This window comes from Primulina tabacum, chromosome 4 (assembly GCF_025594145.1).
Source record: "Primulina tabacum isolate GXHZ01 chromosome 4, ASM2559414v2, whole genome shotgun sequence".
NCBI lineage: Eukaryota > Viridiplantae > Streptophyta > Magnoliopsida > Lamiales > Gesneriaceae > Primulina > Primulina tabacum.
Window position 1 is genome coordinate 9204411 of NC_134553.1, and position 25721 is coordinate 9230131.

At 35.6% G+C, this 25721-nt stretch overlaps 2 protein-coding genes and 1 long non-coding RNA gene across 7 annotated transcripts; 2 read left to right on the forward strand and 1 right to left on the reverse strand.

Moving 5' to 3' along the window:
• The first annotated feature begins 4153 nt into the window (after positions 1-4153).
• LOC142543038 (histone-lysine N-methyltransferase, H3 lysine-9 specific SUVH6-like) lies at positions 4154-7040 on the forward strand. The gene has a single exon (XM_075650008.1). The coding sequence runs from the start codon at positions 4159-4161 to the stop codon at positions 6892-6894; it is 2736 nt and encodes a 911-aa protein (XP_075506123.1). The 5' UTR covers positions 4154-4158; the 3' UTR covers positions 6895-7040.
• A 9608-nt stretch (positions 7041-16648) lies between these two features.
• Positions 16649-19820, reverse strand: LOC142543039 (uncharacterized). Of its 5 annotated transcripts, none has more exons than XM_075650014.1 (3): positions 18833-19273; positions 17810-18283; positions 16649-16977 (listed from the first exon to the last, which is right to left on the reverse strand). In XM_075650014.1, exons 1-2 carry the CDS (start codon positions 19030-19032, stop codon positions 17821-17823), a joined length of 663 nt encoding a protein of 220 aa, XP_075506129.1. In that variant the 5' UTR covers positions 19033-19273; the 3' UTR covers positions 16649-16977; positions 17810-17820. The 5 variants fall into 5 exon arrangements, with proteins under 5 accessions (XP_075506129.1, XP_075506128.1, XP_075506126.1 ...); XM_075650013.1 differs by lacking the exon at positions 16649-16977 and adding an exon at positions 17088-17102; XM_075650011.1 differs by lacking the exon at positions 16649-16977 and adding an exon at positions 17120-17457.
• A 3721-nt stretch (positions 19821-23541) lies between these two features.
• Positions 23542-25518, forward strand: LOC142541530 (uncharacterized). The gene is made up of 2 exons (XR_012819369.1): positions 23542-23701; positions 25308-25518. It is a non-coding gene; the product is annotated as an uncharacterized LOC142541530 (long non-coding RNA).
• The last annotated feature ends 203 nt before the right edge of the window (positions 25519-25721 follow it).

Sequence of the window (25721 nt, forward strand, 5' to 3'; positions counted from 1 at the left end):
TGAGTTACTGTATTTTATGGAGGGTTTTTCTAGTTATAATCAAATCAAGATTTTAGAGAATGATATTTCAACGACTGCTTTCAAATGTCCTGGGACCATTGACACATTTCAATTGCTTGCGATGTCTTTCGGTTTGAAGAATGCTGGTGGAACTTAACAACAGGCAGTGAATGCTATATTTCATTATATAATTGGGCTTTGATGTGGAGGTACACATTGATGATATCATGATGAAGTCCTTTAATGCCTTGTATCACATTGAACACTTGAAAAGAAGCTTTGAGAGGATGAGAAAAAATGATTTAAAACTCAATCCTTTAAAATGTGCTTTTGACGTACATGCTCAGAATTTATTGGGATTTTTAGTGCACCAATGATGAATATAAGTGGACAAAAGAAAAGTTAAAGCAAAAATAGAAGCCAAATCCTCACAGAATGAAAAGGAGCTACAAAGATTCTTGGTGCAGTTAAATTATTTTGAGGTGTTTTGTTTCAAATTTGGCAGGTAAAACTAAGGAATTTTCTCAGCTCCTAAAGCTAAATTCAGATCAGTTCAAGTGGGAGGAGAGTCATCAACTAGCTTTTGACAAGATCAAGGAGTATATGTCCAAACCTCTAGTGTTGATTCTCCCTAGACCAGACTCAAATTATACATATCTGTCACACATGATTCTATTAGTTGTTTGTTAGCTTAAATCATACGGGAGGGTCATGAGCAGGCTATATATTATTTGACTAAAATTCTTACAACATGAGAAATTAAATACTTAAATTAAATGTAGAAAAAATGTGTCTGGTTTTATATTATGCTTGTACCAAATCTATGCATTATGTTATATTTTCTAATGTGTATGTGCTATCCCAAACTACATGTTAAATAGACCAAATTTATCTGAGAGAATTGGGAAATGATCATTAGTGTTAGTTGAGTTTTCGTTAATTTATTTTCCACAAAGTCAGTGAAAGGGCGAGTGATAGCAGACTTTTTAGCAGACCATCCTGCCATTAAGATAAGAAATAAGTCAGAGGTTGATATTCCAGTATATACAGTGGAGGCACAAACTTGGGTTTTGAAGTTTGATGGGTCAAGTGATGAGAGAAAATCGGGAGCAAGAGTGGTGATTACATCTCTTTCGGGAGTAAAAACCGTTGTCCTTTATTTATACTTTCCTTGCACAAATAGTCAGGCCGAATATGAAGCATTGGTCATTGGACTTGAAATTTTAAAGGATTTTGGAGCAAAAAAATATTTATTTTGGGAGATTCTTAACTCGTGCTCAAAAAAATGTCAAGGTTACGAGTATTTCTTTGGAACTATGTTATACAGCTGCTTCTCAACTTATTGATGATTTGGAAGAAGTTTCTTTTCTTCATGTACCTAGGAAGGAAAACTGGGAAGTTGGGGAGTTGGATGGAATTGGTTATAACTTAAGAATGTCTCTTGAACTCACATACCAACCTACAAGTTGGTATAGGTGCAAAGAAATAATCGTTCTTCTATTTTGAAAAGGGGAATACAAGTTGATAATTTCAATATTGATCTTGATTTGGCAGCAGATTGGATAGATGAGATCAAAGAAGTTATTGAGTTCCTATGTAGAAAAATGGCATATGTGTTGGAGATGAAAGAAATTAAATATATTATGGTTGAAGGAGAGTTATATAGAAAAAGAGTAGATCAACTTGTTGTTGAGGTTCTTAAGATTTCTAGAAGCAATGCAAATAATACAACAAGTTAATGAAGGAGATGTGTGCGGAGCTCATCAATCCTGAATTAAAAACAATTAAAAACGAGATGACTAATCCCTATGCATGCATGTCTTTAGTTGGCCATAAATCACAAAAGATTGCATTAGATATAGGAGAGAGTATCAACAATGCAAAAAAACATGGTAGTATTCATAGGATTATTAGATTATAGCTTATGAAATGCATGCAATATTGAAACCATGATCTTTTAGAGGATCAGACATGTATTTGGTTGGATTGGAAAAATTATTCATCGTCCTCAAAACCCCACTCTTTTATAATAGTGGCCACATGTTTTTCAATGAGTGGGTGAAAGTTTTTCCCATTAAGAAAGTTGAGCAAACCGATGTATTGAGTTTACCGTAGAACACATATTATTCATCGATTCCGAATTCCTTGATCAATGACGTCGTGTCAAGGAACTATGTTCAAAAGATCATGAATTAAAGAATTTTTGGATAATTATTATATAATTTTAATAAACTCATCATCTCATCGTCTACAATCCAACGGGCAAGCCGATGCTTCAAACTCAAAATCTGATCAAAATCTTGCAACTAGAATAGAAGTGTTTAAATTGGCGTACGACCACGATGGAGGTAGTCATCCCTTCATTAAGGGTAGCCATACAAAGCAAATTGACACCAGAGCATTACAATGAAGGGACGGGTATGGAGTCGGAGGAGCTGGATGAGCTAAAGATGCAAACTTACGTGCTTTGTTATTACAAAAACCAAAGGTACGTAGCTCGTAGTTACAATAAAAGAGTAAATAAGAAATAATTCTGCGAATGATATATTTTTTTTACAACAATATTACTCCAGCAGGTCGGAGGGGTTAGAAGATCCGAGCCAAGTTTGAATCTCCTTATTAATTATAAGTGATCGACTAATTTGCAAAAGTAGGCAGACAAGCCACTTTTTTGAAAAATATTTTTGGTCAAACCATGGCCATGATAGGAATAAAATTACTTAAATAATAATCATACAATATATTATTTATTTTTATTATTATTAAGATATAGATTTAAATTAATTAAACTGAATAAAATAAATTTTTAATAAATTTAGTAAGAATTGAGGGTGAGAAAAATATAAAAATAATCAGTCTCATTAAAATAAGCAATGTCTAAAAAAAAAAAAAAAACAAATATAAAAAATGAGATGAGAATTCTCAAATTTTCCAAATCCATACCGAAAATTGACATCATCGGGACCGCTTCCAAAACCGGTAAATCTTTATACACCGCGCGTTCGCGCCACGCAAGACTACGAGGGGGTGAACGGTAATTTCAGCACCCTGTCTTCTCCTTTTCTCTGATGTCCACGCGCACACATGCACACCCACCATGATCATAGGATTCTGAATTCTATTCCGAAACTCGTGATTCAGGTATCGAACCGATTAATCGATTCTTTATATTTTCATTTCTTAGCCCTAATTAATGATGGGTTGATTGATTGATTGCTATTTTGATTTCGAAGTTTTCTATGGACGAGCAGTGGGGTTGGTAAAGCTTCATTTTTGAGAGGTTATTGATTCACCATAAAGAATGGCTTCAACTTCAGATGTTGGATTAATCGGGCAAGTGTCGAACAAGAGGCCATTGGAAAATGGTCATGTGCCCAAATACAAGCCCAGGAAAGTATCTGCGGTCCGTGATTTTCCTCCTGGGTGTGGTCTCCATGCTGTACCTGCTGATTCCAAGCATGAGGAAAATGGCGGTGGTGTTGATGATTGTCGCGTGGCCCATACTGCGATAGCTAATGGTGTCGAGAGTTTCTTAGCATCCAGTCCAATGGAGACTGATATAGGTGACATTCCCAAATTCCTAAAACTTGATGGAATAAAGAATTCTGAAATTGTGAAGGATGATGGACCTAGTGGCGTTAAAGTTTCTAGCACCGAGGTTGATTGTGGGTCGGGTTATATTAGTAGTCCTGTCGATGAAGTAGTTGAGTCGGTGAATGCGTTGGTCGAAGATGTTACAGCCACAGCGATAGATGGCACGAATGTAGAGGAAGTGATGATGGAAATCGGACCCACATGCGACGAGTTGCCAAATGAGGTTGAAGTTCAAACACTTGAAGCATTAGATCAACCCGTTGAATTAGATAGAGCTGAATCATTGGATGCATTGGTGGGGAAAATGAACACCACGGATGGTTTCTCGAATGGTGTTGCAAAGATTACAGAGTCTGATTCTTCTAAGGAAGACACAGAGCCTGAAGGCCAGTCAACGTTGGAAAAGTTAAGCGAGGTGGAAGCATCTGTTTCGATTCCAAATTCCATTGCAGGCGAGGCAAAATCCGTGTCAGATGCTGGTGCTTCCGTTCATGAATTCCCATTGGTTGGTTTTTCTCAGCCATCAACTTCATTTTATGGCAATTTAAGCTAGGGGCTTCTGCTATGGGGAAGGACAAATACCATCCGAGAAGGGTGTCAGCTGTTCGTGACTTCCCTCCTGGTTGTGGGACTTACAATTGGGTTCCTACTGAACAAAAGCAACAGACTGATACTTCAGGAAAAGACTATCTCGATGGGGTAAAACAAGTTGAAATAAAATTGGAGGAGATTAATGAAACCAATACAACCAAATCAGAGAACATGAATGAAACCGATATAACTGAGAATAGAGCCAGTGTAGCTCGTGAGCTCGTGAGTTTTGAGGAATGCGATGGAGGTCCACAAGATAGCAATATCGAAGAAACTGCAGTAAGGCCTCCACGCAATGATTTTGACCCAGATGACAAATTGCATGGACTAGTGGTTCATGGCCTGCCTGCTGCACCACTTTGGCCACGGAGGAAAGGAAAACTATCTTCAAATGATTTTCGCGGTGAATCAACTGCTAGGAAGTCAAAAAAACATACCTTTCCTGGGAAACCTAAGTCTATAGCGATTTCTTCAAATAGGAATCTGGAAGCAGATTGTTTAGGAAATTCATCTACAAAAAAAAACGCAGTTCCTTGTTCCTATGATACAGATGGGAACCGAGGTTCATCAATTTTCTTTCACAAGGAAGATCATGATGTTTATGACGAAGATTTACCCTATCTAACACCTGTTCCGATCCAAGCAATTCCTGGTGATACCAATGAGGATATTGCAGGACCAGTTGGAAAGGAGATTATTGTCTATGAACCGGATACATGCGATAATATGAAGCCTTTGCACCGTGGTTTCAGCTTAAAAGGTGAAGTGGAGAGGAAGGTGGTGCATGGTCTGATGAAAGCGCCTTATTGTCCATGGACACAAGGGAAAATAGTTTTAGACAACTCGGATGGAGGAAATAGTGGAGGAAAAGTGAGGAATCAGAAATTGTATTCGAGAAAGAAGGTGAAGGGTGTTGCTAAGAAAAGTAGTTCTGAATCGAATTTTCTGCGAGGACTATCTATGAAGCAGAAAGAAGATTCTGTGGTTGATGAAGATGGTAGCCCCGAGGGATTTATGCAAACAGATAAGGCAGGTCCTGATCATCCTGGAGACTTACCTGCAAATTCTTTTGCCATCCGTGAAATGCAAGATATTGGAGTCAGCTTGCCTCCTTTTGGTCCTAACCATTCAAGTCAAGGTGATGCCCGTAACAGAGTAAGAGAAAGTTTAAGGCTGTTTCATGCTATTTGCCGGAAGCTCTTGCAAAAAGAGGAAGCAAATTCAAGGCCAAATGAGGAAGGAAGCTTGAGGAAATCTGACAAAAAAATGATAAGGATCGATCTTGTCTCTGCAAAGATAATTAAACAAAAAGGAAAAGAAGTTAACACAGATAAGCAGATGTTTGGACAAGTGCCAGGAGTTGAAGTGGGTGATGAGTTTCAGTACAGGGTCGAACTTGCGATTGTTGGTATTCACCGTTTGTATCAGGCTGGTATAGACTGGATGAAGGTCAATGGCGAACCAGTTGCCATTAGTATTGTTGCTTCTGGGGCTTATTCTGATGATTTGGAGAATGCTGATGTCTTAATATACTCGGGGCAAGGAGGAAATATTGTTGGGAAGTCTAAGCAAGCTGAAGATCAGAAGCTAGAAAGAGGTAATTTGGCTTTAAGGAATAGTATATCAGCCGAGACTCCGGTTCGTGTTGTCCGTGGTTGGAAGGAAACAAAGACGATTGATCCTGCTGATTCAAGACCTAAGACAGTCTCCATTTATGTTTATGATGGCCTATACACTGTGAAAAGATATTGGACGGAAATGGGGCCTCGGGGTAAGCAGGTTTTCATGTTTGAGTTGAGGAGGAATCCTGGTCAACCTGAACTTGCCTGGAAGGAATTGAAGAATTCAAATAAATTCAGAACTCGGCCAGGTGTTTGTGTCAGTGATATTTCAGGAGGAAAAGAGCCGTTCCCTATATCTGCTGTCAATATTATAGATGATGTGAAACCGCCCCCGTTCAACTATACTCCCAAGATGATTTATCCTGATTGGTTCTGTCCTATTCCCCCTGAAGGTTGTAATTGCACAGGGAGATGTGGTTACACTAAAAAGTGCCCATGTGAAGCGAGAAACGGCGGTAAGATTCCATACAATCACAACGGAGCTATTGTCGAAGCCAAACCTCTGGTATTCGAGTGTGGCCCTTCCTGTAATTGTCCTCCTTCATGCTATAACAGAGTCACCCAACGTGGCATCAGATTTAAGCTCGAGATATTCAAAACAGATTCAAGGGGCTGGGGTATAAGGTCCCTAAATTCTGTCCCTTCAGGAAGTTTTATATGTGAGTATGCAGGCGAGCTTCTTGAAGACAAGGAAGCTGAACAAAGAGTTGGAAATGATGAATATCTCTTTGATATTGGTCAAAATTACAGCGACTTTTCTCTCAATGCGGAAGAACAGGCAATTCCAGTCGAATCTATGGGAGAAGCGGAAGGTGGATATACAATTGATGCTGGACAATATGGAAATGTTGGCAGGTTTGTCAATCACAGCTGTTCACCCAACCTTTATGCTCAAAATGTGATATATGATCACGATGACAAGAGGATGCCCCATGTGATGTTTTTTGCCGCGGAGAACATCCCCCCCTTGCAAGAGCTGACTTACCATTACAACTACACGCTTGACCAGGTGCGTGATTCAAATGGAAATATTAAGATTAAGAAATGTTACTGTGGTTCTGCAAAATGTACTGGCAGGATGTATTGAGTTGTTTGAGACTGTCAATACTTTGTAAGTCATTGAATTGCTTTAATTTTAATTATTATATGGTTGAAGTTTGAATCTGAGGTTGTTGCAACACATAAAATGAGAAAATCATTGGTACAATATTATGTATTTTCAAGAAGTTGGTCGCTATGCTATCTTCATGTTATGGAAAGTTACCAAATGAACAATGAGACACTCCTTTGCACTGCAATAGCAAATTGTCTATCCTTGGTTCAGGGGATTTCTTGATCGTTTCGCATCTTCGATTTTGTTTGGAGGTTGCTTAGTTCTTATAAAGATTGACTGCATTTCTTGCAATGGAACAGTTTATTTATTCTGAATGTCGATGATTTAATCGCTTATTTCGTCGAGCAAACGAGGGAAAAACTTAATCTTGCTCAAAATCTTCTCCTCATTTCAATGGATTTAATTCTTTTTTTATCACCTCCTTGATCACTTATTCTCCTCAAATCATGTCTACGCGTCGCGTTTATGATTTTGCATGGAATTCTCTGATGCAAGATTATGTAAATTCAGGGTTCGTTGAATCAGCTATTCTTGTTTTTAATTATTGAGAGACAGGGGCGTTCCATGTGATGGTTTCACCTTTCCAATATTAATTAAAATTGTTGAATCACTTGATGAAAGTGGTGCCCGGTCTGCGGAAACGATTCATTGCGTGGGGATGCGAATGGGATTTGAATCAGATACGTATTTCTGCAATACGATGAATGAATGATGCCCGTGTGAAGAGTGGATGTTTTATGAAAGCTTTGAACCTGTTCGAAGAAATGCCAGTATAACTTTTTTAAAAGATTCTCTCATCGTGTGTTCATATTTTTTAGTTCCATAACAACTTTTTCGAATTAAATCAATATATTAAAATTAATATAAAAAATAAACGAATAAAAAGATCAAACATGTCCAAAATGATAATTAAAAAAAATCACCTTATAGAGTAGATTTATACATTTCGCCGAACAGATTGTAGACAACATATGGAACTGTCGGATACTATATTGACTACTGGTCTAGTGCTATGATACAAAATTTTAGTGTTCGATGAAGCAAAACAATCTTGTACGAGAAAATAAAAAAGGAAAACCGACCGCCAAAAATAATCAGATATGATAAAGAATATAGCGGAAGATTCGTGATTACTAGAAAGATTGAGAAACTTCATGGTTTAGATTTTCTAGGGAATTCACTATTAATCGAATAACACCAAATGAATCTCGATTCTAGGCGCGGCTGTGCCGCTTGCTGGCGACAAGAAGCGGATAGCGAACTTTTTTTCAATAAGTTCTCTGTAGTCAAATATTTCATACGAACTAGTAGTGTATGCGCATGCGGATCGCGCGAGTTAAAAAATAGAGTCAAAAATATTTTGTTCACTAATTAAACATTGAGTAGGCAGAGCAATTTTTTTCTTTTATGCGGGTTAAGACTTAAGAAATAATAGTTACTCTACATACGCGATGTGTGTGTACAGTCTTTTTTATCATTATCGATGGACTAAAGTGAAATTTGACAAATTATGGAGGGACTAAATTGATATTTGAATTGTTGAAATAAAAAAAATAAAAATAAAAGTGTGTTGAAATTTAAAAACAAAAAACAAAAGTGTAATATTATTATCATATAAGAGTAAAGTTGGAAGAAAAAGTTGATGTCCTTCTTAGGTGGTTACTATCATGTCCTCAACTTTAATAAAATAGAATAGATACATGAAATATTAAATTGAAATTAACAAAAAAAATGATTGTTATTTTTGTAATAAAAATATGGAGATACCAACCTACCAAAAGTAGTTATTATAATATTCATATTTTTAATGATATAATTGTAAGAAATATTGAATATTGGAATGTGTGGAATAAAGTTTGAGGAAGACAATGACTTTGTTATTAAAAAACCCAAATAATATATTTATGTTGGAAAAACATATACTAATATATAATAAAATTTTCAAAAAATTATAGGCCCCATAAAATAAATGGACCTGTCAATGGACTCTCATGCCTCTACGTAGGCACGACCCTGCATACAGGATTTGGTTTCTTGGACAATTTTTTTTTTTTAAAAGAAAACAGTTATACACCAAGATTCTTACATTCGAGGGGTGTACGACATGCATTTGATGACTGCTCGCTGTATGCCTTTATTCCCCTAAGTAATTGAGCCGTTGCAGTTACTTAAGCTTATAGTCCTCAATAGATGTATAAGTAATCATGGTCTTGTAAAGCATTTATGTCTTCCACATGAGACCCGTCAGCCATGACAATTGTGGTCCCTCGTTTTCCAAGCTTTTTTTCTACATTTACCAAACGAGTGTGAACAAAGTGCCCACAAACTTTCAATATGAAATTCCGCGAGTAGACGTAATCTTCCGTTGTATTTGATACTAATGTTTGCTATAAAAACAGGATGCTTACGATGGTTGGTTATCATGTGAAAAGACGTAATCTTTAGTCTAATGTAATATTTGAATGGTGTGCATTTGTATCGTCATAACCATGGAAAACGCTCACCTGCTAAGGACAAGAGTTCTGGTATTGATCCAGGTAGATGGGTGAGTTTTTCCCGTCTTCATTATGTTTATCCTCTGGATGATGTCCATGGAGCACCACCCTTGTTGGACGTATGCTTGGGGTGTAACTGTTAGAGTAGATGCTCTGCAAGCCAACGGTTGGCTAGAGAATTTATTGACTCAAGTGTAATAAACAATCTTTATTTTAATATAATTTAACTTTTTATGGTCTTGTTATACTTTATCTGTATACCCATGCAAATAGCATATATAAAGTTCTTGATTATGCTTTAATAAAAATGAATCGTAATTCGATGTTGAAACTCATTTGTAAACAATGCATATTCTAAATTCGTTCCTAGTCGATTCAGCCGCCTAAAACATGGATAAAGGTCGCTTGAGCTCGAGACTAGCATCTGTGATGTTGTGTACTGCGTTTCTTGGTAAGGACATAGAGATGTCCAAACATGCAGATGGGTAGTCATATGATGATTATACCGAACAACCCTCCATCGGACTTTCCAAATGGTTATCATTCATCGAGAGGATAAGTCCGTGGTTATGATTGTACACAATTAGTCCTTACGACCCGTGACAACACTGAGGCTCTATGTGCTAGGGCTGTGCTTTGACTCGTTTACCGGCTCCAGGAGAGTCATCAGGTGACGAGGTTGGCTACAGTTGCGACACATATAGGAGCCAGTGCATTGTAGTCGGGGATTCACCGCTCACCTGCGGGTGTGGATATCCTATGTGATCTGATAAAATAATAGTGCATGGAATCTCTGGCCAGAGTATGAGATGTACGTTAGAGAAGGAGTTATCAAATAGTACACGCGATGCCACTATTATAGTTATCACATAGTTATCGAATTAATATGCAACCCTCGATGAACCAATGGTCGCAGATTCGATCGGGATATATGAGATGAACGGACCGTACTGTACGTTAATCATAATCGACTTGTTTTTGCAGGCACTATCAGTGATACCTAGGGGATCATGAGGCGATGCTACTAGACGCTCTTACCATGATCCGATGGGTGCAATCAGAAATGAGTTCTGACATTCTTAATCAAGGTGTTGATGAAAAGAATGAGGCTAACTAAGGTAAGCCTGAATAAGAATAAATATTATTCTGAATCACAAAGAGTTGTGAACCCACGGCTAGCTGTATCCCTGAACCATTGAGGGTCACACAAGCACTGGATTGTTTGTTCCCGTTGAGAGAATAAATTCAAGGAGTTGAATTTATATTATGATATAGTAAATTCAAGGAGTTGAATTTATGATAATTAAATTTTGAGAAAATAAATTCAAGGAGTTGAATTTATGAGATAGTAAATTCAAGAAGTTGAATTTATGAAATTTGGAAAGAATAAATTCAAGGAGTTGAATTTATAAAATTTGTGGATTTAATTTATTAAACTCAAAAGTTGAGTTTATTAAATATTAAATTTTGGAGGTGATAAATTCAAGGAGTTGAATTTATATTTAAATATTAAATTCAAATGTTGAATTTATAAGGGATTTAAATTAAATGTAATGTGTATATGTATAATGAGCTTGTAGGAGTATAAGACCAACATACATATTATTAAGGTTCTTAATTGGACTTTAAAAGATTAATTAATTAATTAAACTAGTTGGACTAGAATAATTAATTGATTAAGCCCATTAAGTATTTAATTTAATTAATGGGCCTTATGCTTATATATATGTGTATTAGCTTAGGGTTAAACACAATTCATTCACAATTTTTTAAAAACCCTAGCCTCCCTCTCCATGGTGATTTTCGAAAATCACTCTCTTCTCTTCCTAAAAATTTCGGACACCTCCTTATAGGAAAAAAGGTTGAGCCGTCTCTCAAACCTTGATCTCCAACGCAAAACTTCTCCCAATTTTCTAGTGCAAATTGGAATAGGAATAGATCATCCAGTCGTGGACCTGATTAGAAGAAAAGAAATTAAAGGAGTCTCTTGAAGAAAGTTCGTAGGGATTCATCAAGAGCTAGATCCGTCAGTACCGGATCAGTGGGTGTCAAGTGATTTAATCACCAAAGATATAAAATTATTAAACGCCCTATGAATGTTATTCATGATAAAATCATACGAGCGCCCAAAGCAAAACATATTTTGATTGTCAAAATAAAAATAAAATTTTTAAAACTTCCGTTGCGTTTGGGCGTGTAGAAAACCCAGATCCAACTGTAACTAGCGAAGCTAACTGAATTATTATAAAGTCATGTGAGTTTTGTACTCTGAAATAATACATTATTGTACTATCACAGTGAATACAAGATGTGGAATATCCTATGCTAAAACATCAAGCAGATGGGATCTTACCGTTTGCTTCTTGGCTTCGTGCTTCACGATTTTGATGTTCCTCAGCTGGTGTCATGGCCTGAAAATGAACTGATTATCACTTTCTACTTATGTTCAGCGATAGAAACATGGTGGAATATGTTCTTTTTGTAAACTATACTGGGTTGAACCTCATAGATATTTTCATGAAAACTAGACCTTCCTACCCTCAAATGTATTTTGATTACTTATTTGCTGTGTCCGCTTTACTTTTTGGTTTCATGTGGTACACATTCTATTTTTACAAAAAAGATCGGTTACAGAAAGTTTATCTGATACATTCTTGGTATTTGATGGTGGCATATCTCAGAAATGCTTCATTTTTACAAAAAAAAGATCGGTTATAGAAAGTTAGAATGGATTATCAATTGGACAATGAAGTCTTCAGAAGCTCCTTTGAAAAGGTAGCTGTTTTCTAGTACTGTCCTACGAAAGAGATGCTGAACAATGCTAGATCTTATTGCCTTAGGCAAGTCTTCGAGTACTTCTTCTTCCTGTAGTTCCGCAGTCATGAATTTGAGGGTCACGTGTGCTAGCATTTGTTCCTTTAAACCCTGCGGAAGGAGATTCTTGCTAGCATACCGTAGGATCTCGTGGATGGCATCCCTCTTCAAAAGCAACAGAGGAAAAAAAAATTATTGTCCAAGTTTGAAGAGTATATGAATCAGCTGTGAGCAGATAATCCAGATAAGATCAAGCGAAGATAGTCCAAATCCCGATCGAGTGAAAGGCGGAAACAACCCACACTATTTTTTCTCTGTTTCTTGTTATTCTTCTGTTTTGTTTAGCGTATCTTTATGATTTGGTTTCCTATTTTTATGTTCTTTCTGTTAAGCCTTTTTTGTATAAAAGCTATGTAATCTGGTAGTTTTTAAACACCACGAATAGAGTTCATTTTTCCCTTCCAAGTGCAGCTGTGAACTCTTTCTTTCTTTTCTTTTGATGTATGTTCTCTGGCTCTAAAAGTTAACATCAGCAAATGCATTGCTTTGCTATGATCATTTACCATGGCAAATGTTCGAACCGAGCTATGGACAACAAGATTGGTCATGTTTCCAATCAAATAAGAGGCTTAGACCGATGTTGAAAAACATGTAGAAGATGGAGAAAACCTTCTCCCCGGTATTCTCAGCGTGCAGGTCTCCATATCCAGTTGTTGTGAGAGTTACAATCGACCAATACATCGAATACGTATATCCTAACCACACACTTTTCTCCTCAAAACCGGGAACTTGAGCTCCTATCCAAGTATTATCTAAAAATATGATAATGTAACGCCAGCCAGAAGTAGAAGCAACCCGCAGAGTGTACAGCAAACAATGTCACATGTCAAACAACACGGCTTACAACCTTATAAACGCGGCCGTTCGGTGCGTCTTTTGTCTTGTCATGGCACATGATAAAGGGGATACATAGTTATACATATCAGTTTGCAGTATCTAGTCCAGCTCTAGCCTGAAGCAAGTTAGAGGGCTTTTTTGGATATAATTGATTTTCCTTAAAATCATTGGTTTTTGTAAACTGTAATTGGTTGTCTAGCGATCATTTTGCCCCGAGACATCCTTGTACTTGTGCATAATTAATCCCTTAATTTAAGTAATTGAATTGTGTGTTAATTAATTCCGTTGCGTGTTGTCACTAGAAGTAATAACATTTGGGACAATATTTAAATCTGATACACGCAACTCTCTTATATCTTTTACAATTTATGTTAAACAAAATACGCCCCATGCCAACAAACATTTCATAAGTACTCGTCAGTTTGACGATGTCATACGTATTATTTAATTAAACTGAAGTAATATAACGATTTTATTGTCGTTGATAAGCATAAATGGTGACTAAAACGGTGATTTAACTGGTTGCCAAATTCTAAGGTTACTGTCCATAAACGGATGAAGTCAAAATTACAAGGTTTAATAATATATTACTGAACAGCATATGATAATTATCGAACGAAGTAAAAACAATTTCACGATTAAAATACGATTAGGAAAATTATAAATTAATGTAATAATTTAAAGTTTCCAGCTCAGAAAAAGTAGGCACAATTGTGGTATACATGCATGCAAAAATATTTATTGCCGACAATATATTATATATTGTGAAACAAACTTTTTAGTCAGCAAAATGATTTTCATATCACAGCATTCAAAGATTTTTTTTAAAGAATTAAATTTATATTATGAAACAATCTCTAATTATTATTAAATAAATTAAGATCTTTCATGTACGGCTACATACTCGATCGAAGATTTTGGCCCCAAATTAAACTTAAATGAATTCTTGATTATTAATGATCAAATATTTAATTATTTTACTGCTCAATAATTACTTATTGATTAGATTAATATTTAAATAATATTTTTAATAGATAATAATTTTTTCATGAATTGAATTGGGTTAGAGATTTATTTTACAAAATTGACAAGTGAGACGATCTCATAAGAATTTGAGCACCGAAAAAGACCATAAATAATAAGTAAAATTTTGGCAGCCTTTTAAAGAAATTAAATGTGAGTTATTCAACAACGAATTTCAGAATTGTATCCAAGATCATAATCTAATTAATCACAATATTTTCAAGTATGGTCAGTATAACAAAATATTTAAAGACCAAAATCGATTTCCTAGCTTATATTAACTAATTCATTAGTGTCACACGTCCCTGTAATTATTTAATATTTAATAAATCCTTGTAAGAACGAAAATAATCTTAGGAAACAAAGGTTAATACAATAGAACTAACCACAGCGAGGCATGCTAAGAACTCAGAAAACAGAAGAACTGAAACAAGATAAAAAATACACGTACACCTGAAATCTTATATATAACACACACCCGCACACACATATATATACATATACATACATATATATAAGAGAGCCCTCTCCAACAACCGTCCCAAAAGCCGGCAAAAGGCTGCTGGAAATAGACGCCAAGTTCTTGATTTCTCCTTCCCTCGAATGATGCCGGTACAGAAGCGGCTCCAGCGACCTTCTCTCCAACGTCAGTGCTGATCTTCCTTCCATTGCCATATTTATTATGACTAATACATCTAATTTGAAGCACTCAGATCAGAAGTGTGTTCTTTCCTTCCTTCCTTCCTTCTTACGCTAATATATATATATATATACAAATTAATATATATATACATCCTTCCTTCTTATGCTAATATATATATATATATATATATACAAATTAATATATATATACAAAGCATAAGAGAAGGCCCTTAGGCGAAATCCTATATCGCTAAAGCACGGAAGAGATGCTGGACATTTAAATGAGCGTGTAGCAACTCCTCGTGACGCGTTTTAAAATCGTGTGGCCTCGGGCCAAAGCAGACAATATCACTAGTTGGCTCGGCCGTGACATTTGGTATCAGAACGACTCCGCGTGAGTTTGGGATGTTGGGGCAAACCTCAGCGAGGACGTTGAGTCCCGAAAGGGGGGTGAAGGCCCTTAGGCGGAATCCCATATCGCTAAACTACGGGAGAGATGTTGGACATTTAAATGAGCGTGTAGCAACCCCATGTGACGCGTTTTAAAGCCGTGAGGTCTCGGGCCAAAGCGGACAATATCACAAGTTGGCTGGACCGTGTAATATATATACAAATTAATATATATATATATATATATACAAAGCTTATGCTAATATATATAATATACAAATTAATATATATATACATTCTTCTTTCTTATGCTAATATATATATATATATACAAATTAATATATATATAGGCAAAGCTTTTGCTAATATATATATATATATATATACACAAATTAATATATATATACAAAGCATAAGAAGGAAGGAAGGAAAGAACACACTTCTTATCTCTAGCTGTGAGTGCTTCAAATTAGATGTATTATATATATATATATATATATATATATATAACTATAACATTTTTAATATTTTATATCAATTTTCATTAAAAAACACATATCAATAATACAAAAATTTATTATTCATATTTAAGTACTCAAAAATCATTAACAGTGATAGATCAAAAGTATTTAATACTTAAATATCATATATTAATATTAGATTCTCAAAGTTTTGTAACGAATTTTCATAAAAAAGACGTATCATTAATATCAAAATTTATTAAACATGTTTGGACAGTCAAAAATCATATTTAGTATCAGATCCAAAACATTTAGATTTGAAATATCATATATTTGTTCCATGTTTTCAATGATTTGTATCGAATTTCATCCAAAAAAACGTGAGGGCCATGAGACTGCAATTTTTTTTGTTAGTCAGGAGCTAAAAAAAAAATCTCAGAGAAACTAAATACACATTTAATTATTAAAATAATTTATTTGTGAGTTTTTTTCCTATGTTGATGTTATAGAGGTGGTAATTGGATTTAGCGAGTGGGATAATTGAAATGATAAGTTTTCGTTATTTGGGGATTTAATAATATTTTATTTTTGGTGATTTCATATTTGGCGGCAATGCAGCTGGTTGACTTATTAGTACTTGATGTTGATGCCTCGGAAAGTGCTCATGTCATCCTATGGACCCGTGCGAAAAAAGAAGGATAAAACTAGGGCCAATTCAGAGTTGGTCCCAAGAAACCAAGAGAAGCCGGGTGGAAGCCAAGAGAAGACCGGGTGGAAGCTACCCAAGTATAAAAATAGTATCTGTTTAAACCAGCCAAGGACAGGCATCAACCCAGGAAACCTATTAGACCGCTACCAACTTGTATAAGCCCGGGCCCATGGCCTTAATCGGGCAGCAAAAGAAGACTAAGTCAATTGATCATGGATCATGTCCACCGATAATTCCAAGGACCTGTTCCCCTTCACGTTCTCAAATCATGGTGAAGCCAAGCCGTGGGCAATAAATTAATAAGCAATCCCCACCATGATTTCGTACTAATCAGGGCAGAAGAACTCGTTATAGAACGAAGAGATGGAACAATGTGACGATTTATTTTACATACACAACGCCATCAAAGAAGGGGTATAGGTAAGTGATGTTCGACTTTGCACTAGGCACTACATTTGAAACCTTTAAGCTTTTCACCGTTCACCAGCTTTCAAACACTTTAAACAATTCGCTTGTTGGGAGTCCAACATTCTTAAGAAACAATATCACACACTGAATGCTAGACGATGGTTTTATTTTTGCTCTTTGCTTTTACCAAAGTTTTTAAATGAAGCAGCTACCATACCTACAATTTCAACCGATTTTGCGCAAGTGAAGAAGGAAAAATAAAGCAATAAAGCCACTTCAACATCAAGATCAGATTTTTCATGATAAAAATCAAAAAAATGTTTGCAAAATTATTCTTCACAGCTGCAGCAAAAGATGAGATAGTATCTTGTGAGTTGCATATACAATGCTTGAGATAAAGTTGAATGAGTAAGATATTGTATGCTACAGCACCAAAAACTCAGTTAAATAAACAATCACATGATTTAAAACAGCAGCCAAAAAGAAATTAATGCCCATGAGAGTCACCAAAACAATATCACAACAAAGAGGCAAACCAATAACTTAAGGCAATATCAGGCCATTTAATTTTTTATTGCATCCCAAAAATAGAAATGCACGAGCCAGCAACTCTCACATGACATTTTACATGTAGACTCTAGCTCATGTTCGAAAAAACAACCTTAATCATGTTGGCATTCTTGATCAAAGCCAAAACCTTCAAAAAACAGTAAACCATCAATCAGAACTCTACTTTTAGCCTCAAAGAATCCAACTGTATATGGTCAACACATTTAAATTTTTATGAATCCCCTTCCAACACCTCCCATACATTTAAGGTATGCAATGAAAATAAGAACCACAATTGCTTGTTGCCTTAAACCCATTCCAGCATGACCGGAAGTAGTATTATGAGAAATTCCATCACAAAATATAAAAGAATAAGGATAAAGCACCAAAATCATAACAGCATAAGCAGTAACAATGCACGACAAAAGGCTTAAATAGAGATCAAGCTGATAGTTAGCCAGATTTCTGTAGTTAAGCCAAGAACATTTGAACTTACATACCAAATGCACATTTAAGCATTGGCTATCATCCGTTCATGAAAGTCAGCATGCAAGCTTCCTTCGTTGCTTTTTGAAGCCTCTTCACTAGTATCACCAAAATCTGATTTGTCATTTGTTTGCTCTTCTTTTGCAGCCCAACCATACATCTTTCTCCTTGCTTCTCTACGTGTTGCACGCTCCTCTAATTTCAGTTCCTTGAACTGTTGTTCAATGTTGGCCTCGTCCTCTGGAGAAAAGAAAACTAGCTCCATCTCCCCGAGATCTTCATACATCTTCTGAATCTTAGTTTTCCAGTAAAGGCCCATTTCCGTGTCCATCTTGTGGTACGGTGTCTTCAGCAAGTACTCATCAATCCCACCAGCCTTGTCTATGCAGCGCAATGCATGAGTGGATACCTTGACACGAATATGACGATCCAGGATGTAGCTGAAGAGCCGCTTCTCTTGCACATTGGGCTTCCACGTCCTCCTACTCCTGGTAACATCACCACATCGAGAAGTATGATAAGGTAAATTCAACAAGATAATCGAGAGTGCTGTAAAAAGACACAAGTATTATCCAACTAACGAGACAGTAAATTTAAGTATATCTCTCTGACACGTACACCAAGAACGAACCTGAGCTGTTAATATTTCGGCCCCCTCAAGGATATGTAAGTCCAACCTAAAGATACATCACAAGTAACCGCGAACATACCCATTTCAATTGTTTCTACTACGACTTAAAGCTATTATAGGTTCATTCTTCCAAGTAAGACAAGCTTAACATTTTATATGTTATGCAAGGCTTGGAGCTACTGCCAGCTTCGGCACATTTTTTTGGCACGGCGCATAGTCAGTCAATCACTATTCGATGCAAATTCAGCCAGTATAATAACATTAGTACCACTAAATCGCATCCACTCTCAAATTTCATCAGACTCCCACACTATTTATTCATCTAAGCCTCTCATCGCATTTCTTAATACATAACAAAATAAGAAACGCCACACTCACACAAACCAAGAAATATTATAAAACTTACTTGTTGCCACCGTCTTCACTGACACGGTTGCCGAATTGGATATGTCGATGGGCAAAAATCCCTCTGTGAGCCCGGCCCATCACAACTTTGCTAGCTGGTACAGATTTTTTCAATTGCTCTTTCACGCCCGGAGCTAAATTATTCTCACCGCCAATTTTCTTCACGATTTTCTTCATCATTTCTCGTGATCTAAACGCCATTATTTTTCTTCTCAGTCGATTGAATAGTGATTGGGGCCTGATTCAATATATAAAATTAATTTTGTTTTACTTTGGGGGTTAGGGTTTTAGGACTTGGAATGTGTCACAATGAAGTTGCAGGAGGGGAGGTGACAGGCGATTTAGTATATAAGTTTTTTATTTTTTTAAAAAAAAGTGAAGTAGAAGTTGGGGTAAATTGTCTTAAATCTCAAAATCAAAATATAAATTTATTTTAAATTTTATATAAAACAATTTTGTTCAAACTTCTTAAAATGTTAAAAATTTAAAAAAATATCTTTATATTTGTTGCTTTTATTGATCGATTATGTAATGGTACACAAATATTGGTATTTCAAATATACAATATTATTATTGTTGTCTAATTAAATGTTTAAGTAGTAGAACATCCAACGTCTATTGTGTTATCCATTGAAGCCTACAAGTGTTTAAATATTAATTTATTTAAAATCTATTATCAAAAACTATAAAATGAAAAGTTAAATAAGTATCTACAAAAATAACATTAACTTAATTATCTAATAAAAAAAACTCATGCATTATTTACAAAATAAATAATCTACTACGCTAAAATTCATAAATAAAATACTACGTTAAAATTTATAAATAAACTAATACGCAAAAATTAAAATTAAATATTAAATTTTCTGTAAAGAAAACGATTTAAAAACTTGACGTGCGCGAAGATATGCAGATCCACGTAATGTTGGAAGATCACACCGACGAGCAAATCTATAAAATTAATATGAAAAAATGTTAGTACAAAGTACAAAAACGAAACTGCAAAAAAATTGAGAGTTTCCGCTACTACCACATAAGAAAGGCGAAAATTGCTAAGGAAAATGTTCGCGCAAGGCGAAATATTTAGACATTTGGCGACGGTTTAAGGCATACTGTCGCCGATATCTGCGACGGTTATCCATAACCGTTGCTATTGACGACGGTAGCAAAATACCGTCGATAAGAGCGACGGTGTTATGATAAACCGTCGTTGTTACTCAATTTGTCGCTAATACAGCGACAGGTTTTAAAAAACCGTCGCTAGCAGCAACGGTTTTGCTATATGAATAAAAATTCGAATTCTGTAATTACTTTTGTACGCTTAGGCTCCGTTTGGTATGTGTGATGGGATAAGTAAATGATTAATAATTAGAGTGATTAAAAAATGAGAGTTATGGATTAATAGTATGGTGGGATAAATAACATGGTGTTTGGTATGATTTTAAAATGATGGATTAATTTTGTAAATTTTATTGTAATGACCAAAATGCCCCAAGTGTTAATTAAATATATATTCTTAAAATAACGTGATAGTTATTAAATTATTATTATTTATTACTATTCTTATCACGTATATATTATTTTTATTAGTATTATTGTAATTCTTAATATGTTATTATTTTTTCTTACTGTTTTATTATTAAACCTTTTTAAAAATGTGTACATTTTGTGATATACTGTGAAGTAAAATATCTATTTTTTAAGCTTAAAAAATATCTATTTTTAGTATTTTGAAAACCATTTTCTTTTGTAATTAATTTATAATTTTTTCCTTTCAACCTTAATTTCACATTTTATCTCAAAAATTAACGAGTTGTTGAAAAACTATAAACAATTACGTCAGGTTATAATGGTAATAAACTATTCTAATCATAAACATGCACAAAGAATCACACCTCCAAAGAGTGATAAGACATCAAACACTTTGTCAGTACAGTGCGGGCCCAAATGAGGGCCAATAGGATAACTAAGAACATATAATATTCCAACCAAACGAATGATGATGAATGATTGATTATTAATCTATCTTTTATCCACCTAGCCAAACTGGCCTTTAGAAGATTAGTTAGATTCCAATCATACCCAAAGATATTTGATGCCCATAGATATATATTCAATTTTAAATAAATTGCAGCGGTCAAATGGTGTTTATGTGGCATTGCATTTATTATTATTCATAATAATGACTAAGAGTAATGAATAAATGGATGAGGAAGGAATTAAAATGATATAAAAGATAATCAATCACCGATCATTAATTATTCATTTATTATTAATTAATTAAACATTAATCAAATGCTGGGCAAATACACGGCTTAGGCATTTTAAACGCCACCGAGGGCTTCCATCTTTCATCCGGTGGGTATTTATCTATATTCCAAAATCTCAATAAAAAATGGTAGATTTTTATGTTTTTTGTCTGCACTCATGTTTCTCATATCATGTTTGTGTTAGGCCCTTAGATGAAATCTCACATCGCCAAACCACGAGAGAGATACTGGACATTTGAATAAACGTGTAGCAACCCCTTGTCACACATTTTAAAGTTACGAGGCCCCGGGCCAAAGCAAAAAGTAAAAAAAATCATTGAAAAACAAGAAGAAATTCTTGTAACAATAAAGATATTCAAACAAAAATTCAAATTCTAAAACAACAAGCAAATTCTAGTAAAAGGTTTTGGGTAGGAAGGTTATCACCATCATTTGATACTTAAACTTTATTACATCAAAGAGGGACGACCAATGTAATGTCAAAACCTTTAATCGACGAAAATAAATTATCAATCTAATTAAAAATCTCTCAGAAAAAAAAATAATCTGATAACAATTTTAGAAAAGATTTGTCTCGATGATTTCCAAGACCTTGCAGAATCTTTTGCAAATCTCAGGGTCGTAGATCTTAAGATGAACACAACTGGGGGTGAACCACTGCAATAACATGGTCATCTTTTCATGAACCATCAAGGAAAAGCGTGGGATCTTATAATACAAATATGAGAGGACCTCAAACAGATTTTCATATTGCAGGAGAAGCACACCCAGCGAGAACAAGATCAAAGATAAGACAAATTATTTTGCACCAAACGCCTTATGGGAAATCTGTTTTGGAACCTTTAAATTCTTATGGGATTATACTTAACCTTGATATACTAGACTTGAAAAACAGAGAAAATCTCATAGATGATTGAACGTCGGCTATGAGAATCGCAGCAAGAGTACTTGATCTCAATAGAGAAAGATTCATATAACTTTTAGAAATAAGTCTTATGATATCAGTTAAAATTGCATGAGAGATAACATCGATAGAAATTAAAGAATCAGTCCTAGCCGGAAAATCTCTCTGTTAGATAGTCGGAAGAATAGCTACCTTATTTAAAGCATAATGTATACGGGTAGACTATTTTAACAATCAAGACAAAGAGAAAAAAGAAATATACTTGGCACAAAGAGCCTCTTTTCTCAAAAGAAAATTGGTAGAATTGTGTAATATGACAACATTACAAAAGAATTACAAACGATTAAAGGGTATTAATAAACATACTCTTTTATGTTGTAAAGAAAATAATCTTCCAACAATCATTGAAAGTAAGCTACAAAGGGAGAAAAAGAAGAGCTTTAGATCTCATCCATATGCCATAAGTGGAAGAAGTGAAAGTGGTTCTTGGAAACCAAGAAGAGTATGTTATAGACAAAAACCCAGATCTTATAAATCTGGGCAAAAGAGTGAACCATCAAGAAGTAGGATGTCATCCCAAGTATCGAGCACATCTCAAAGCACGAGAAGAACGCCTACAAAAAAAACTTTCATAAGAGCTCACACCCGCGCTAATGAAAGTTTTAAAGATTGTAATTGTTGTACATGAGGAGCAAGAGGTCACATTTCGACCAATTGTCTAGAAAATGATAGAAGAGGAATAAAACGCAATGATCCATCCCCGGACATTGAAGAAACAATTTATTATCAAGATCTTGTTCAAGTATACCAGTTTGAGAATATTGCCTCATAAGAAAATACATATGAAGAAGAAGAAGTTTTAAGTTAGAAAGAATCTGATAGAACAAAATCAGAATCTGACTGAAGACGAGGTATTTTGACACGAAACACATGAAGAGATATCTGGTTTTTTTTAGCAAGACAACATTATTTTATAGCATGGTACAAATATCATGAGGGAATGTAAGGTCCAGGAATTTAAATTTACGTAACCTGAATGCATGCAATCTATGGTTTATTTAAATTATGTGTTTAATTATTTTTATGCATAATTATTGCATGATGGGATTTATTTCATGACATTTTTAAAAGTTCATGCATTAGGGTTTCTAGATGCATTTCGCGCTCGATCGAGGAGCGGAGACCGGGGAATTATCAGGAAAATTATTTTAATTACATGTTTAATTTTTTAAATTAATATAAGGTGTTTTAAATGCATTTTTCAAAATGGGCTTTGCTGGGTATTTTTACCCGTCAAAGCATATTTTTTACCGGTACACAAATTTTAACGATTCAGATGACTTTTTGAGGGCTTGGGCGATATTTAAAAAACTTACCAAAATGAAATATTTTTCGGGAGTGTGTTTGGGCTTGATGTTCCTATTTTTAAGCTTAACGGCTCAAAACCCTTTTAAAAATTTTCTAGGGCCCATTAGTGCATTTTAATTGGAACCTAAACCTATTTTGCAAACCCTAAACCTAAAGCAAGCAAGCGGCCGCCCCTCCCCTCTATTCTTCAGCCTCCACCTTCGTTTCCAGCAGCATTTAGGAGAGAAAAATCGGCTCATCCATTTTTCTTCAAGAAAATTTCATCCCCGCTCTTCCGGTGCCTCCCCGACGCGCAAATCTCTTAGGTTTTCGAGCTTAGCACATCAAGGCACGCATGTATTCCTTTTTTTTTTGTATCATTCATGCCATTATTATGTAAAAATGTGTGTAAGTGCATGGAAATCTCTCGATCTAGCATGGGTGAACGTTTTGTTGAAGGTTTGACATGAAATTTCATTATTTTTGGTTGCATGCTCACGGTTTTGAATGCATCTCACGTTCTGATTGTTTTGGTGCAAGGGGCTTCTATTGTAGCATGGTAGGGGCCGAGTCTTGTGCAGATCATGGAGGTCTAGGGCTATGTTTTGAGCAATTCACGGTTGGTAGCAAGGGCTGTGTGTTTTGAGGGTCGCATGGCACGTCTAGTGGGTAAATCGAAAGTTTTGTAGGTGCAGCAGTGCACGGCTCGACCCTGGTCAAGAAGCTGACCCACTTGGGTCCGTAACAGGGCTATGAGGGAGCCATGAGTTGCTGGTCTTGGTTCGATAGCAAGTCGAAGGGAGTAGGCCGAGGAATGGCTCGGTAGTTTGTTGAGCGATTTCGATTCCTAGCGTGCGTGTCCAGTGTGTAGGCTGTATGGGGCTGGGGCCATGGGGTCATTGAGTCCAGTAGGGTCCTAGGGTGGTCTAGGAGAGGTTGCTTAGGAGCTGGTCCATTCAGTTTCAAGCTAGGGTCGAATTTATGGTGGTTCGGTGAGCTAGGGTTTTCGAGGGTCGATGGTTGTTTGTTTTCCAGCAACTTGCAGGGCTGGTTCGAAGGGTTTGTTGGTCTGGTCTTGATGTTTTTAGGGCCTTTTATATGTTTATAAGGTGTGGTAAAAAGTTGGGAAAAGTTTGGTTAAGTTTCGAGTCGATTCGGGTTAAAATCGGGGCTCCGGTCCAAGTTTTAAAATGAGTCGATTATGTTTTGAAACGGGCTCGAGTTTACGTCTAAGATATAATTTTAAATTTTTTTTGGGATGATTCAAGGAGTTCGGTAAGCTTCGGGTCGAAATTTAGAAGTTCAGGGGTAAAACGGTCATTTTGGGTTTCCAGGGGAAAAATGGTCATTTTGCACCCGGGGTGAGGTTTTAGTCCTGGCAGCGCCCTGAGCACATTTTATCATGTTTTTAAATGTTTATGCATCATGATCACGATTTTTATGAATTTATGAAATATACGTTGCATGCTTGATTTTAAGAAAATTTACGCACGTGCGTAATTTTGATAAGTGATGAAAATTATGATGTTTTGAATGATGAGAATTAGTTGTGGCTATCGAAGTATATATAAATGCTTAAGACGTATATGTAAATGATGATGATGAGTCCTAGGCACAGTGGATGGGTAACACTGTCACTGATGTCCAACAGCCGTCGGGTACTGCGGTTCTATGTATGATGGATCCATCGTAAATGATGAATGATGTACGATAGTCACCACTAATGAACTGAATTCACTAAAAAAATGATGAATGATGAACGATGAATGATGATTAATGATTAGCTGTTTTGACATGTTACGAATTCATACAACACGTTTACATTACACTTTTAAAGTTCATGAAAGGTATGTTGATTACATGATTTTTTCACTTTTGTGTGCTATGTATATGTACTTGTTATTTCTGGTACAAGTGTGTTGAGTTTTTAAACTCACTAGGCATCCGTGATGCAGGTGAGCATGATATCGAGGAGACTGGATGTGCCGAACTCTGAGTAGACATGCCTGGTGGGGAGCACGAATCGAGGACCACATGTTTTCCGCATATTTATGATTTTATGAGTTTGAGAGGATTTGAATATTTTTATATACGCTGATTTATTTCACTGATGGATGTTAGGATTTTTACTTGTTTATGCTTTCATTATATTTTTATTGACAAATACTTATGATTGTTTTTAAATGGTATTTTAGTATGACTGCATGCATGCAAACTATTCAAAGGTTATTTTCGAAAATGTGAGCTTTATAAAAAAAAATTAGCATCATTTTGAATTAGTAGACGTTGGAAACGACTAGATAATTGAATATAATTAATTGCAGAGGATATAATGTGGAAAATTCAATGGCCACGAGCCCATTCTCAAT

Bases quoted from the DNA above. Each gene is read 5' to 3' on its own strand.
- LOC142543038 (XM_075650008.1), top strand. From the start codon at position 4,159: ATGGGGAAGGACAAATACCATCCGAGAAGGGTGTCAGCTGTTCGTGAC.
- LOC142543039 (XM_075650014.1), bottom strand. From the start codon at position 19,032: ATGGCGTTTAGATCACGAGAAATGATGAAGAAAATCGTGAAGAAAATT. The intron at 18,284-18,832 runs GTAAGTTTTATA...TGATGTTACCAG, and splicing joins AGTGAAGACGGTGGCAACAA to GAGTAGGAGGACGTGGAAGC.